General features: G+C 41.3%; 3 protein-coding genes across 3 annotated transcripts; 1 reads left to right on the top strand and 2 right to left on the bottom strand.

The window, feature by feature from the left end:
- Window positions 1-389: 389 nt before the first annotated feature.
- On the bottom strand, window positions 390-4,903 carry cnep1r1 (CTD nuclear envelope phosphatase 1 regulatory subunit 1; the record flags this gene model as incomplete). The annotated part of the gene is made up of 6 exons (XM_083915437.1): window positions 390-634; window positions 735-789; window positions 1,480-1,589; window positions 3,433-3,506; window positions 3,698-3,769; window positions 4,804-4,903. 6 exons carry the CDS (start codon window positions 4,901-4,903, stop codon window positions 593-595), a joined length of 453 nt encoding a protein of 150 aa, XP_083771563.1. The 3' UTR covers window positions 390-592.
- Window positions 4,904-7,072: 2,169 nt separating this feature from the next.
- LOC310948333 (arylamine N-acetyltransferase, pineal gland isozyme NAT-10-like) lies at window positions 7,073-7,954 on the bottom strand (the record flags this gene model as incomplete). The annotated part of the gene is made up of 1 exon (XM_083915426.1): window positions 7,073-7,954. One exon carries the CDS (start codon window positions 7,952-7,954, stop codon window positions 7,073-7,075), a length of 882 nt encoding a protein of 293 aa, XP_083771552.1.
- Window positions 7,955-13,517: 5,563 nt separating this feature from the next.
- sdr42e1 (short chain dehydrogenase/reductase family 42E, member 1) lies at window positions 13,518-15,504 on the top strand (the record flags this gene model as incomplete). Its single annotated transcript, XM_083915415.1, has 2 exons — window positions 13,518-13,615; window positions 14,385-15,504. The coding sequence occupies exons 1-2, from the start codon at window positions 13,554-13,556 to the stop codon at window positions 15,502-15,504; spliced, it is 1,182 nt and encodes a 393-aa protein (XP_083771541.1). The 5' UTR covers window positions 13,518-13,553.
- Window positions 15,505-16,948: the final 1,444 nt, after the last annotated feature.

The following is a 16,948-nucleotide window of genomic DNA, read 5'->3' as shown; positions in this document are numbered from 1 at the left end:
GTGTGTGTGTATAAACCAAATAAACCACAGGCAGATGCACTGGCGCCTTCTATGGTAGGTCTATGTAGGTCTTTCAAAAACATCCAGGGAAGCTTTAGAGAACGTTCTATAAAGATTATCTGGAGGTTTTTAAAAATGTTCGGAGAACCTGTGTTGATATTTACATCTACCCTTCACAGTGCCTACAAGCCATTACTATCACTTTAACTCGCAAAAACAGCCAAAACTCAGTTGGAGCATGCAGGTGAACATAGGTTTTACATTAATAAGTCAAAATTTCAATATCACACCCGGAGTATTTATTAGGTAAATAACTTTAAAAATAGAAACATTTAGATAAAATACATGCTCAACATCAGAAACAGAAATAAACACATCTGAACTCCCATCTTCAATCGTGACATCAGCTGAGCACCACTGATAAAAGGCCCCGTCAGTTCATTTCTTCTTTTTCCCAATGCATGTCCACTGTGATGACAATGTCTTGCCTTAGTGCTTTTCCCCTAGGTGCTGTCCAGAATACCCAAAGGTCTCAAGACACTGAGTGATCGGTGTCTACCAACAAAGACCAGGTACATCCGACTCAAGCTTGTTACTGAATGTTCGGTCGTGGCTTCAGAATAAGTTTCCCCGTCTGTAAAAAGACAAATGAAACAGGTGTCAACAATTTTACAAAAATACAAGTTGTCGGAGCAGGCTACAGGTCACAACACAAAAGAGATTTGGGAACTCACGTCGTCACAGGACATGTTGTATTCTGCTAAAACTGTCCGACAGCGGGCAGCAATACTGAAGGGAAACGCGTCAAAGAACTCAACTTGAACAAGGATGAATCAGTGCAATTATGCAAACATGTCCTGCATGATCTGCACTTTTCTGTCAACGGCTGCGATTGGATGTGCGATAGCAGTGCAGATTAGGGTTGCAAAGGGGCAGAACATTTCCGGAAACTTTCCATGGGAAGCCAAGCTGATATTTTATGTAGTCCACGACCACAAATGTATGGCTTCGACAGTGCCGGGTTCTATAAATCATCTGTGCATGTGGTGGAGGACTGCACAGTGCATGAAGGGGGCGTGGCCCAGTGCATGTAGGGGTCGTGGCCTTAACACCCCTGCATAGTGTTCTCAAGAGTACTTGCATGAAATCCGGTTGTTTTAGTCAAGATAATTCTCAAATATATTTTCCCTAACTATATTTAAAATCCCTGTTAATGTATATCGATGGCATATTTGATGTATGCAAGTGCAGAAAAAGAACATGGGATGATTTTGCACCAGAATTACACTTTAAGGGCCAACCTTCAATTTTTGAAAATTCCAGGTTTATTCCCAATTATTCACATACGTTCCCGTTAATTCCCATGGAAAGGTTCCAACTTTGAAAATTCCCGAAATGTTGCGACCCTAGTGCAGATGTTGGGATCATAAACATGGTAAAACAGGCGACTTCATATGAACTGCAATAGACAAAGGATACATTGATGGCGCCACAACTCGTTTGTGTATCCCAGCAAAGAAGAGAGCTATAAGAGTGATGCAGCTGATGGTGAAGAAGGGATGATTCCACAGCGATGAAAAGAAAGAGACCTGCAGAACAAAACGGCATAAATGATTAAGTCAAAACCAAAACTTTCACTCTTACAGATCTCATCTATAGTGAGCTTAGGAAATCAAAGTTAGGTGTCGTAAAACATTTGGGAAAATGTATTGGGTCCCATGAGAATGTGGTTGTCTGCCAATCTGGTAGAGTAAAACTGAATCCTATCATGTTTTTAATGTGGGGAAGGATAAGCATGGAAAAAAAACACACTGAATTACGTTTCTTGAGCTTTTTTCCCCACATTCTCTCCAAGCTGTCGTGAAGAGCATAATGAGATGGTCGGCAGTTAGTGTGGAGCTATAAATAAATCAACTGTGTGCTCATAAAAGCTCAGCTTGGTAACCAATCACAACTTAGATCTATTCAATATTTACTGTTAAAAATGACAAATATCATGCAGCTGGCATTAAAGGGATTCCATTTAAATGGAGCTTGCACACTGACTTACTTTACAAACATAACAATAAGGGGAGCACACATTAAACTGCATTTGGACTGAGAGCATGAATGATCTGCCCATTATGTGGCACAGGGACAGATCTGTTGCGTCTCTGAGACAGCAACCGAGGTGCTCACAAAGCTGAACCACGGGTCGTAGGTCAAAAAGTGACAAAGCAGCCTTAGGTGTAGCCCAAGGTAAGGCTGTCGTGGTGACGCAAATTAAAAAATTAAACTGCGGAAGGTTAGAACGGGATAATAGGTTGTATGCTGTATTTACAAATAAAGAGCAAATTACTTAATTTAATCCCGATTACTCTATATAAATAGGCTTTGTTAGAATATTATTCAGGGTATACTATTGCTTTAAATGACAAAGACCACACAGTTTAAAAACAAATCAAATCTTTGTTGATTGTTAATGCAGAACAGACAGAGGGGCAATGATTCACAATAAGAAGGCAACAACCCTACACACATGGTCTTTAGTTCATAGGTGTCCGAAACATTTTTTGTCACTACAAGATGTAAATTGTGACCAAAGCAGTTCCGCCTTTTCACTGCTGCCTTGCTTGGCAGAGGGCTACTGAACTATTGTTGGGTGTGTGGTTCCGTAGCAGGTATGCACTGTTGGTCTCATATAGGGCTGGTATTATTTTCTGGTCCGAGTCATTATCTGTCCTGAATAACACATATGTTTGTAAAATGAAATGATCATTCAAGCCTCTGGAAAAGCATATTGAGAAGGACTACATTTCATGTCACCTATGAGACGCCACACCATCACGCTCTCCTTCCACTAGTCAACTCTGAGTGCTGCTCCCTAATCTTACGGTCAAATGGGAATCAAAAGAAAGGACACCTGTTCTTGCTGGAATATGGACATTCTGGCACAAAACAAGCTGGCGTCTTGATCTCAATCTTGGCAGAAGACGCAGCAGCAGCACTCAGAGTTGAGAAGTGGAGGGAAATCGTGATGCGACGTCACATAGGCGACATGAAAAGTTAGACTCATAACAGCTTTTCCTGAGCCTTTCACTGAACAATCTCACACTAAACTGTCAAACTCTTAACATGAATAATTATTATTTAATTCTGCAAACATCATATGTGTAATCCAGGACAGATAATGACTGAGACCAGAACATAATTGTTCCACTGCAATAGACACCAATGTTAATTTTCCAGGAGCTGAGGTCCCACGGGGTCTACCGGAAAAGTTTGAGTGCGCCCTTAGTCCTGAGGTAGGAAGACAATCATCTTTATGCTATTGGTTATATTGTCTTTGTAGGGGTCAACAATAAGACCACAAGGTATATGCTCTTGATGGAGTTTCCTTTTAAGCCATAAGTAACACAACTAGGCACTATTTTTTCCCCCACTAATACATACCTTCTGTGTGTCCGGGTCTATTAACCAGTTCCAAGCCCCAGTAGCCGTACAAACAGACACCACTATCAGAATCACTGAAACAAGACAGGAGAAGAAGAGCCAGCAGCAACAACATGAAACATGTTTTACCGAAATCCTTCTTATTTTCTTGAAGTCAATGCTCATCAGAAATGCACAGGGTTATAAAAGGTGACATTACCATGTGAGCCACTACATTTTCTCTGCCATGGTTTTGACAACTGGCCCCAACAGTTTAGTTACTTACTTCTCCACCTGCCAGTTGCCGGTTGCAAACAGGAGACATACTCCGTCAGTCTTCTCTCAAACGCCTTCAGGTCTGAAACAAACATGGGCACAATGTATCTTGTTGTATTTAGACTTAATATCATGAATGTAAGACCTAGCAACAACACCTGTTCAGCATAAAATGAATTTTTGAATTTTCAGTCAACTTTTTTTGCAAATTCTTACAAACATCCTCAACAAACAGTTGAGGAACAGTTCGGCATCATACTTTAGAATTTTCATTGAAAGGAAAAGTGACTACTTTATATTTTTATAATCTTACATTATGATGACATAAAATAAGTAAATTTAAGAAGACAGTACGAAAATGCACAATAAATAAATATACAAAATAAGTATGAGTAAAAATAAGTAAACAAATATACAAAAGAATACATTGAAAGGTAAGCTTTCCTTGTAGTATATCAGATGTATAAACAATGTTCTTGTTATTAATAATTTGGATGGACTCAAAATAATTCTGAAATTCAATTTTGAAGGGTTTAAATGTTTTAAAGTTTGAAAATGTTTGCTTTCCAGATGTGACATTTTAATAACTAATAAGTTGACAATCCAATGTATTCTTTTGCTTTTGTTTTCATAGAAGATAATTACATATTTTGCTACCGATTTAATTAAGATATTGTTTTGAATGTTTTAATCGTTTTTCTTCCAGAGCTCCAGACTATACTGACACTCAGGATAAATGTCTAAATCATAACATGATGTCAGCCTCAGCCCTGTTTGTGAAGACAGGAGCAGGACGTGACTAAAGCCTGGTAAATATCCAACACAGCTGTCACAGTTTAGGCTGACATAGCTGTGGAAGTATAACTATTAACAGACTTAATAACGGAAAATGTGTTAGCTAATACACACACAAGCGAATGAGCGCCTGCTGTAAGTTGAGCTAGCACACATGCTAAATGTGGTCAGCAGACCAGCCGGCTAACTCAAGGTTGCATCTAATTTTGTAAACCCCTCTTAAGTCGCTTGTATTGACTTGTTTTGGTGCTTGTAGGTAAGAGGGTAAAACAAATCAGTAGCGAGTTAAATATGTGGTAATTTAATGTGTGTCCTGGTTACCTTCGGCCTGTTCCAGGGAGTTCATAGCTGAGCCTAGTCTCAGCAACCTGCTGTTGTTGGCTGAGCTGCTGCTTCCGCTGCGCTGAAGGACAAACCTCATTGGCCAATCCGTATGCACAGCTCTAACGTGATTGGGTGTAAACCAAATAAAGGGCGGTGCAAAGACCTGGAGTCCCGCCCACTAAAGTTATGTAGCCCTGACAAGCCCAGGGACCAGTGACTGATTCCCGGGGACACCTGGGGAAGGTTGTGGCTATAACAGGGACTGCAGCGACAGTCACCAGGGGTAAAACTGTGTGAAGTTAAAGAGGAGGTAAAAATTAAATTATAAAACAAGGGTTAATATTGTCAAAATGTTCATCCTAAATAGTTTCAGGCAAACACTTTTTCTCCATTCAATAAAATAATGAAATTCAAGAAACTGTATAAACTTAGTTGGTCAGACAACTAGAAAAGTAACCAAAAGAGAACCAGTGTATAAAAGCAAATACATGGGGAGCTGGGTACTCATTTGTAGGCCTATATTACTTTTGTAAAAAAAAATCAAATAATGTTTCAGTTGTCATCTCTAAAAATGCTATCGCTGCTGAAAGAGACCAGGCAGGGCAAAACATGAAACTTATTATAATTAATTGTTACTTTACAGTGATTTTAATAACAAAGCATCAACATTTACAAACAAACTGATTTGATTTTTCCAGCAAAAACAAACAACATACATAAATCAGTGATTTAAATAATCACGGAATAATTCATTTAAAGAATGTTGCCTTTGATAAATGCATTGAGGTGATAAAGAAATATTACTCTGTCAGTAGACTCCCTGTCAGAGTTACACCTATGAGGAAACACAACCCTTGTTAATGGACTGCCACAGAGCTCAAGAGGTCTGGGCCATATGAGAAGAGCATATGTGTCATAACGTGTGGTGTATGGGCTGACTGAGGAAAACATGCCTCATACACATAAATATATTATCATCATCATATCTTTTAACTTTAGAAGACCAGATGTGCCACAGTGATCATAGTAATCATACGGCGACATGGTCCTAAGAGATACTGACTGACCTCCAGAGGAGAACTTTGGACTGAGCTCAACGCCCTTCTCTGACACATTACAAGACAACAGGGTAATGGATAAACAGTTGAAAGATTTTTTTTTTCAGTAGCAGTAGTAGTATGAGTGCCGACCAACTTAAATATTGAGAGTTCAGTCTTATAAAAAGATAGAACTTTTATACAACTACTGTTACACATTTGGAACATATATCCTCTTTCTTGTGGCAACAACATGACAGAAATCCAATTTAACACAGAAAACAAGCATTCAAAAGTAAAAGTAATAACAATTTAAGATTTATGAGAAAACACCGGTACAATGAGATTAAGCTGAGAGCTTAATTTGGTCTCATCTAAACATCCTTCAGCACAACGTCCCTTACTTTAAAGCTGATTTTGTTCTGCTGAATGATGCTGCTATAGGCCTAGTCTGCCTGGAGATAATACTGTTGCTAATACTCTGAGCTTTTAGCCTGTCAGTCTGTATCATTCATGTCTCATCAATGTATGTATCTATTCAACATTATATTTACCACCATTTGTTGTTGCCATTATCATGCCGTCACACTGACAGCGCCTGTTTCTTGCTGTTCTGCTGTATTAACTGCCCTAACATGTAAGTCATATTTACATTACTTTTTTACTATAGTCACTGTTACTTTTGTCGTTGCTTGCATCTCTGGAAGTATGTCTCTGTCTGTCTCTTTGTGTCTGTCTTTGTCTCACTCTGTCCATCTTTTCTATCTTTCTCTCTCCTTTTCTTCCTCCCCAACCGGTGCAGACAGATGTCCGTCCTCCACAGAGCTGGGTCTGTCTGACGTTCCTCTCTGTTATAGGGAAGGTTTTCGTTGCCCATGTACTCTACGGGGGAATTGTTGGGTCTATGTAAATCATAAATAAGTCATAGAGTGTGGTCTATACTTACTCTGTTAAGTTTCCTGAGATAACTTTTGTTATGATTTGGCACTGTAAATAAAATTTAATTGAATTGAACGTTTCTACAAACAGACATACTTGAGTAAATTATTTAAATTAACTCCATCACTTCTGAACTCTGGACCGCAAAATATGGCAATGAATCAAATGGCATAACACAAGTAGGCTGCTTAACAACATAATCAACATTGTCAATATACCTGTTTGATCACTGAATTAACACAAATTGTCATATCATTTCAGGTCGATTTCAGACCAGAATATGTAGGATTTCAGGCTGTGTACCATGTGAACAATAATTTGTTGCTTACGGGCTGCAGTTTGTTCTGCAGCTTTACATCAAACTTTTCCCTCAGAATTTGCTCTATCTCATCATCCGTTATATTTCTCGTGTCTAAGACATTGACACCTTCCTCGGGTTTGTAGGTGACCTCGCTGTAGGTCCAGCCAATCAGGGCTCTGAATCCTGCTGGTGTTTGCAAAGAGCAGATGGACTTATTGGTGAACAGTGAAGAAGGATCCGTCTGGAGTCTCTGGTTTTCCTCAAAGAAATGATCGGCCTCACGAGGCACCAAGGTGAAGCAGTAGATCGCCTTTGTTTCCGTCCTGTCCACCAGACTTGACTGTGCAAAGTCTTGATTGAGAATCCTTGGCTTTCTCCCAGTCTTCTCCAGCACCCAGGTGTCCCCTTTTCCTAAGAGACGAAAGACACCTGCTGCCTGAGGTTGGTCCTTTCCAGAGACCAGCTCCAGGGGCTCCCACACTTGGTAAGACACGCCAAAGCTTACATCGGCGATATAAGCCTCTCCATCAATGACAACCTTGTTGATGAGATGAGTTTCACTGGGGCAGAAATCATTGAGGACAGGATTGAAAACTCTGGAGCCCAGCGTCTTAGTGTCATAGCCCATTTCTCTCAACACCCAACTGAACAGGAAGTTGTTTTCAAGGCACCAACCTCCACGTCTGCTCCTCACTATCTTGTTGAAAATAACCTCAATGTCCATGATAATCCTCTCACCACAGTGGATGCTGAGGTTTTCGAAAGGAACTGACATGACGTGCAGTTTGTGGATCAACTTCAGTGTTGCAAGATCCGGTTTATCAAAAGAGGCATTGAAACCAATTCTTTTGAAGTAGTCCTCCAAATTCATGTTGCCTGGGAAATAGTTGATTTTACATGAGTTATAGGACCAATCTACCTGTTACACAGTTGCACTAGTTTTGCAAAGTAATCTGAATTGTCTTAAAGCTTACAAGGCTTAATTTCATAACTACATGTCTGAAATGTCAAATTCAACGTAAATCAAGTGTGAGCCTCTGGAATTCTGCGACAGAAAACATGCGAGAAAAGTGTTTAACCTTACCTTTGATATCTGTTGATTGTGTGCACAGTAACAATGATGTCTTCAGAGGAGGCAGTATGTCTGTGGAGCAGCAAAAGAAATGCATACCTCTTGGTGTTTTTAACCAGTACAAGCTGACAGTATTTGGATAAGTACAAGATTTACATTGGCCTTTTGTTAATCAGTGCTCTACAAAATGTGTTGCTCCAGAGTTGCTTCACCATAGAGTACACGAGGAAACAGGCAGAAAATAAACAAAACAAAACAACCTTTTTTCTTTTCTTTTTCAATTTTAGTTGTCAGGGTCAGATTAACTTCCCAAGAGGTTACTGATTAATTGTTTAAGTAACTAAAACATTGAACATTCACTACACCAGCTTTTCAGATGTGAATATTTGCAAGTTTCCCCTGGTCCCCCCCCCCTTTCTTTTTTTTTTCCCTGCTGGGGAGCAATTTGAAGAATATGTTAACTTTGGCTCTAATGAATTCCAATACTTTCTGACATTTTATACAGTGTAGTGATAGATTATTAAAGAAAGTAATTGTCAGATGTATTGATGATGAAAATAACTGTTGGTTGCAGCCAAATAATATAGAGTTAACCTGGGCTTTTGCGGCTTCTGGGGATCTGGGAACCAGACTTGCCAGTTGATTGGTTAGCCGAATCGGGTCATTCCAGCAGCTCCTCTCTGTTCACCACCAATAACAGGTGTGTTTCCACTATGGTCGAATACCCTGCCTACTTGTACGTAAGTTGACGTTGTGAATGATAGGGGCCACCTTAAATCATACTACAACTATTCCGTATGTCTCTTGAGGAAAACGTCACCTCCGGAGTCTTGTAAATCCCTCTCGGGCCTTTTTTGTTATGGAAACATGGCGAGTGAAAGGCCATTTGAGAGGCCGTGCCCTGCAACTTTCCAGGAGGCCAATCTATAGGGCTAATGAAAACATGCCTAATGTCCAGCATTGGGTACCAGCTGTCAAATTCATGTTTGCTGACCACACCGCCATCCTGGTCCTCATCACGGACAAGGGCGCACTCACACTGTCTCACACAATCACACATAATAAGAGCGTGATCAGACTGTGCTTTTGGCCGCGGCCAAAACCGGTTTTTCAGCTAAAGTCTAGTACCTTTAAGTAGTGTGAGCGCACCCGCTCCGCGCTCAACTGGGGCCAGCTGGCCCTCCACGGCCCGCTTGAAATAGGTGGGCTTTAGCGGAGCCGTTTGCACATGTACGAGCACGAGCGTGCGCACGTGTACGCGCACGAGCACGAGCCCTACGGCAGTAGCGTTATGTCCGCCTGTTCGGACATGTAAATAGAAGGACGGACCATGCGCGGACATTTAACAACAACAACAATGGTGGTGAAAGGTTCATGTTGGTGTGATGCGGAGGTGGAGTGTTTACTGCAGATTTGGTCGGATGAAAATATTCAAAAACAGTCGACAAGACGCACAAAAACTCCGAGGTCTATGGAAAGATTTGTAAACAAAGCCACACACACGCGATCAATGCGTGTGACGTGTTACGGCTTGAAGGCGTATGGACAGCAAGAAGTATTGGCCGAGGCCCTGGTAGTGTGAGTACAAACGGGGCTGGGGCGCGGGGGGGAGAGGGAGGGGGGACAAGTACCCTAAAGTCCGGGTCTCGGTCCGGGAGGATAGTGTGAGCGCGCCCTAAGACTGCATAAAGAGAAGAGGTTGGGACCCTAAACCGGTTCCAACCCCTGTCCCAATGTCAGCAAGACTAAACAGATGATCGTGGGCTACAGGAGAACCCACTCCACAGGAAACAAGAGAGGTGGAAAAAGGAGACAGGCAGTTTGGGAAAAAAGCCAGCAAAGAGATGCTGCTACACTCCACAAGTTCGCTTACTAGCTAGTGTTCAGCTACCTGCCTTTGTTGTTTTGGGCACTCCTCCAACACCGTACCGCCTGTACAAGAGGGTAATAAAACCAGGTTCTGCGGTTAAACGCCTGCCATTGTCTCCTCGTCATTCAGCTAGCTAGCCCGCAGACGCCACAACACAGACACTGTGATCAAGAAAGCTCGCCAGTGGCTCTATTTTCTGAGACGATTAGAGATGTTTGGCATAAACACCAGCATCCTCACAAACTTATGTAGATACAGTACACCATTGAGAGCTTGCTGGTGTGCTGCATCTCAGTCTGGTACGGGGGACTGTTCAGCACTAAAGAGAGGGGTGAAGGCGGCTCAGCATGTCACTGGCAACTTTCTCCCGGCCATTGAAGATATCTGTCAGCAGCGGTGCCTGCGGAAGACAAACAGCATCACTGAGGACTACAGCCGCCGCCTGCATACAACCTGCTCTCCTTGTTACTGTCTGACAGACGACACAGGAGCATGGCTGCATGTACAGTATCACCAGATGTTGGTTACTTTCTATGCAAAATGTTTTATTTTCATATTTGTTGAAACTATCACTTTATCTTTACAGCACTGAGACCAACGGTCTGTGAAAAAGTCATGTCGCTCAACCTCCACCCTCTGCTCCTAATGGAATCTGTTAGATTCCACTGCGCATGACCGACAACCAGTCAGAACAGAAGAGTCCCTGACGCCGTGTCAATGACTGCTCTTGAACCGTCTTGAACTCCGATCAAACTGTGAAACCAGGCTACGCTGATCAAATATGAATCAAGAGCTATCTATTTCTTGCAATAAAGTGTTTTCAGAAACACAATTTACTGTCCCGTTTAGCTGTAAAATGAGAACATTTGTCCAGAGAGTCGGCTGGCGGCTAGGGCTCGACTTGGTCACAAACGTTATTTTACAGCAAAATAGCGAGCAAAAATATGTTTCTGAAAACATTTTGTTAGATATAGACAATACAGTAACATAATATCCAGTCATATTTGATCAGCACTGCCTAGTTTCACAGTTGATCGAAGATCACAGCAGTCATTGACAGTGCTTCAGCGACTGCTCGGCTCTGATTGGCTCACTGTGCTGTCTGGATAAAGTGACGGTTTCAGCAAATGTGGAACAAACACAAGATATTTTCAATAGACAGTTACCGAGTTGAGCTTTAATGATAGGTTTTACCAGCAGGCCTCTTTATTTATAAACCTATATATTCCAAATCACATACAGCATCTCCCTATCTCTGTGCACCATTTGCTGTTTAAAAAAAAAAAACTGAGCCACACATACATAGTTTCGAACACAGTGCTATATTTTTATTCTCACTATCTCACTCCATTCTCTCAAATCCTGTACTCATATCTCGTTCATTTTTTTTCATTATGCAATTGTATCTTACATCTTATTGTAATATATCTTATTGTTGTCATTCTATCTAATATGCTCTTTGAAGGCTTCTCAAGTACATTTACTGCTTTTTTTGCTGAGCTGGCCCGTTCTCTCTTCAAATGCATTTCATTGTACCGACGAACCCCCTTACTAAATCACAGGTTCAGCCATATGTCAGAAGAAAGAGATTCAAATGTTTATCAGCATAATATTTAAGTATGGTGAGTATATATGATATGAGTACATAGAATACAGATGAGACAAAGTTGGGGTCATCCAAGCATATAACTTGATAACCTCACTTGGAGCTCAGCATCTTACATTGGTATAAGAAAGTTATGACAGTGTTTCATAATGGAAAACAACACTGCTTTTAAGTATGTATTTTGCTTTGGTTCCCAATACTTTAATACTTAAGCTGATCCTAATAACTAATACATAACTTTGGATTTATGTCAGTTCGTGCGAGTATTTTTGCAAAAGTATAACGGTATTTCAGAGATGACATAAGAAGCCCCTCCCTGTAAAAGTTAGATAAGCCATTTGTCAACGGGATACATTAAAGTGCATAATATACTCTAAACAAGCTGAAAGTGTTCCTCGCCTTCGTTATTTCGTCCAATAGTTAACTGCACTGATTCACGTTGAATAGCCAACCAGCCTTTGAGAAACTCTTACCTTGTGAAAGTAGCGTTACTTTCAGCTGCAGGGCAGAAGATCAGCAGTTGTGCTGTACCTGTGTGAGAAAGGCTGGAGCCGGCCGAGCTCCTTGCGGTTGCACACGCGTTTCGCCGCCAGAGGCACTAATAACCAACACATTACAGAGTTCCTTTATTTTGTTTAAATGCCATTTTTCTTACATATTGCTACAGATTAAATGAGAGTATGGGAATAAAGTAGGTTTACAGGTCAGCAGGTGTAAACATACCATTCATGCTTAAACTCCTATTTGATGTGTCTAATTCTGACACTAGGATGGACATAATAGTATTTTGTTTTAAAAAAGACGCATACGCCTATGGTATTTTTATTATTTTTATTTAGTTGATGCGAAATACGAGTTTTGTTTAGTGGGTATGTTGATTAAATACAAAAAAAATCATTACAAAATAGCCTTTTATTCTGAGGGGGCACCCCGGAAGTTCTATTGTTGCTGGCAGAGGGCGTCAAGATTACAACTTTCAAAATAAAGCATCTTTGGCGAAACTCTAAACTTGTATGTAATTATGATTTTGATAACTGTCATTTCTTTTCAATTAAAACCAGCTGCCAATGTGAAGATAACGGAGCCTTACTGCCGAAGAGACGTGGCAAAACGTTTATGAAGCAGTGGTGCGTTAAAGATACTGTTGTCTGTACATCAGGTTCACAAACACGTCGCTGCGTCTTTTATACAGTCTATGGTCGCTGCTGTCTGGGTTACACCTCTCATCTCCCAGGCAATGGCAGAAAACATACTTCACACCGTTTCGTAGCAACGTCGCTTAACCCGGGAACCGTAGCAAATAGTTGCACACCGTGTTCAGATTGAACGTACCCTGCTGGGGCTGGGCCGTTTCCAGACGTATCCAACTGATTTTTGACGTTGTTGCGTAACTTACGTAACACAAAGCACGTACAGCACCGACCAAGGAAGTGCAGGACGGTGCTCCCTCAACAGTGTTGCAGCAGAGTTTTGAATGAGTGATATTCAGCAGGTATGTCCCTCGTTTTCTACCTAAGTTGAGGTTGGTACCGACGGTGTATGTGAACTTAAATAGTTTCGAGCACAGGCTGTGGGTTTATCTTGACTAACGTTACTGTCTAGCTTGTCACAGCACACTAACGCTGCTCTGTTGCGGAGTTTGAGGCATGGATGCTATTCTGAATAACCCCTTACGGAAAGTAGTGCAGTAAGCGTAACCTAGGTATTGTTGCATAAAAGGTAGCCTCTTTTACTCAAGTAGGTCAGTGAAGCCTACAGACTGCAGGTCAGGCAATGTCAACTAAACAGCTACAGTTTGTGACGGTCTAATTTTGACACGTATGAGGATACATGTGTGTGTGTGTGTGTGCGCACTTTTCTACACTTACTGTCGTTTAAATTCATTCTGTCTTTTTACACATTCACAGAGTCACCCACCTGCAATGGACAGTGCACGCGCAGACACGTTTTTGATAACTGGAGGATGTGGCTATGTTGGTTATCGGTAAGAACAATTTCATGTTGTGTCTTACTCGAGAATACGAAGTACACTCACAGTCAGTGAGTCAGTAAAGTCAGTAAAGGTTTTACAGTTGCCCTGTGCTGTCACTCTGCTTTACCACAACAAGATGGCGTTATCGCGCCAGTTCTGAGTCAGATTCAGGTGGTGCATAAGAGCACTGGGGTATGTCTTTGAGTTGGGTCTTTGAGAAAAAATGATTTAATTCTTTGCGCTATGTAGAAAGGGCAGGACCAGATAGGGTAAACTTCTTCCTACTCCTTTTCGGACTCCTAATATTCGTTTTCTGATTTATTTATGTTATCCATGCGAGTTTATACTGAGTTTCCTATATGTGTAGTGTTCATGTTATTGTAGTTTATTTTGCACATTTGAAATAAACTAAATGAGCTACCTAAATAACTAAATAAGAATGGATGTGTGGTCAGTGGTGTAGTGGAGGGAGTACGCAGGTATTTGCACCTCTTCTTCTGGCAGTTTACAGTATATCCACTTATCAGCCTAAAAAACACTGGAATAAATAGGAGAGTATATCCGCTTCCTCCTTGGTAGCCCATCTAACTTCTAGTACACCGCAACAGCTTAACTCATCAACTTCCAGAAATGGTGTCAAGTGGATTAAGAAGTAGGAAATCACGCAATTCGTGTATTTTTGTTAGAAAAATAAATACAATTAGATTTACTTATTTTGTAAAAATGTAATGACTTTCATGCAGAGATGAATTGATATTTACTAATGTGTTGCCCCCTGCAGCCTGGCATGCTCCCTGCATAAAAAAGGAGCCAAGATCATTCTGTTTGACACAGTCCCTCCGAAGCAAGAAGTGCCAGAGGACATTGTGTTTGTTGAAGGAGATATCCGCGAGTATGCACAAGTGCAGAAGGCCACCGTTGGTGTGGACTGTGTATTCCACATCGCCTCCTACGGCATGTCTGGCAGGGAGCAACTGAATCGACATCTGATTGACGCGGTGAATGTTCAAGGCACACAGAACGTCCTGAAGGCTTGCGTTGAGCACGGAGTGTCCAGGCTAGTTTACACCAGCACCTTCAACGTGGTGTTCGGAGGCCAAGTGATAGAGAACGGGGATGAAAGCCTCCCTTATCTACCTCTCCATCTCCACCCCGACCACTACTCCAGAACCAAGTCACTGGCTGAGATGGCAGTGCTAAAAGCTAACGGCACACCACTGAAGGACAGCTCCGGGGTGCTGAGAAGCTGTGCACTGCGTCCAGCAGGAATCTACGGGCCTGGTGAGCAGAGGCACCTGCCGAGGATAGTTGGCTACATAGAGAAGGGGATCTTTAGGTTTGTTTACGGTGAACCCAGCAGCCTGGTGGAGTTTGTCCATGTGGACAACCTGGTGTCGGCACACGAGCTTGCTGCCGAGGCCCTGACCCCAGAGAAGCAGCACCGCTCTGCTGGCCAAGCCTACTTTATCTCAGATGGCAGACCTGTCAACAATTTTGAATTCTTCAGACCTCTGGTAGAGGGCTTGGGCTACCCTTTCCCCAAACTACGCCTTCCTATCTCCCTCATCTACTTTGTTGCCTTTCTCACAGAAATGGTTCACTACCTCATCGGGCCCTTCTATAACTTCCAGCCACTGCTGACACGTACCGAGGTGTATAAGACCGGCGTGACACATTACTTTAGCATGGCAAAAGCTGAGGCGGAGCTTGGTTATGAGCCTCAGGAGTACAACCTGGATGAGGTTGTACAATGGTTCCAAAGCAGGGGCCATGGGAAAAAATCTCACAGCTCTTTCTTCAGTCGATTGCTATTAGACGTCCTGTTTGTTTCTGCCTTTGTTGCCGTAGTTCTCTCTTTTCTTCCATTTGTTGGTAGTTTGGAAGCAAAAATATCATTCTGACACTTTGCAAAATGCTATACACCCTGTATCGACTGGTTCATTAATGTTTGTATGTCTTAATGTGACAAGCTCCATGGACACATTTAGTTACACAATCAGCCAGTACTGGCAGGTGCTTTTACATTTTTATACAAACCTTTTTACACACCCATCTCATGTGAAAATATTTGTATGATCTGTATTTTAATGTCTTAATTTTATGTCCACTGGTTGTGTTTACTGTCAGAGACTAGATGTCAAATGCTACCTCCGTTTTCCAGTTTTCTTTTGAGAGAACAAGTCTGGGGACAGATTGAAAATAACCTAATACAGATTAAAGCTGGAAGATACGACCAAAAACGTCCGTCTCAATATAGGTAATTTTCATATCTCGGCAACGCCTGAGCCTATTTTTGTATAAGCACTTGACAAATGAAAAGTTCTCAGTATTTCCTCATTGTGTTTAGGACTTTAGCGCAAAATGATCATAACATGCAAGGATCCGAAACAAAGTGTTGTCCAAATGACTGAAAATGATATTGCTGTAAAGCTGTTTGATTGCAGTTCAATGGTGAAAGAAATGATATAGAAAAATGTAAATGATGGACATTGTTATATATGTTCTGGAAAACTGTAATGAATAAAACCGTACAAGGAAAATGTAGTTTGTTTCATTTGTAACATGTATTTAAGGTTTAATTTTAAGATTGGTTTCTATTTTATTTGATAAGGTTTTCATGTTTTAGCACCCTGAATAAAGATGTTACCATGTTTATAATAGCTACAGCATATCCACTCTGGCCTGCTGGCATATCTTTGCATCATAATCGCACAGTGATAATATACAAAATACAAAGTTAACCTCCATTTGTGGTCATCATAGATATCTGGAGATCTTTAGCTGTTTTTTAATAAATTACTTCATTTCCTTTTTTACACAACACTCGATAGATAGTTAGATAGTTCCACTTAAGATGAAATATATTTTGATGCAGTTTTATTTGAATTTAGAATATTTTACTTGAATTGATGTCTCTTTCAACTCGTCTTTTGTTGCCCACATCTTAATATCCCTAAAAGAAGAATGATAATTGGACATAATATGAATTAAACAGGCTAAACTTGAGTCAGGGCGACCTTAGAATATTTTTGTATATCAGACTAAAAAGGTGGATAAACTTGAGTTTTAGAATGCGTTGCCCTCTATATTACTTACTCACTCCAGCTTATTCCTGGTGCAAAAGGAGTCGGACCAGGTGAGGCGTGCTTTGTGTGGTATTTTAGTCTGCCTGGGATGAATGCAGACGTCCCCTTCTCTCTAAACTATTCTCTTTTCAGAGCCGGCAGCCCCTTGCTGAGTTGGTCGCAATCATTGTTTCTCTGCAGCATTAACCACATTCCAGAGAGACGCAGCGCATCCTGTCTCCATCCCCGCATTCCTTTTAGGCGAACGAGTCCCCCGTGT

The sequence above is a fragment of the Echiichthys vipera genome (assembly GCF_963691815.1).
Source record: "Echiichthys vipera genome assembly, chromosome: 1".
NCBI classification, from domain to species: Eukaryota; Metazoa; Chordata; class Actinopteri; order Perciformes; family Trachinidae; genus Echiichthys; species Echiichthys vipera.
Note: the sequence above shows the minus strand (reverse complement) of the source record. Positions and strands in the feature narration are given on the sequence as shown.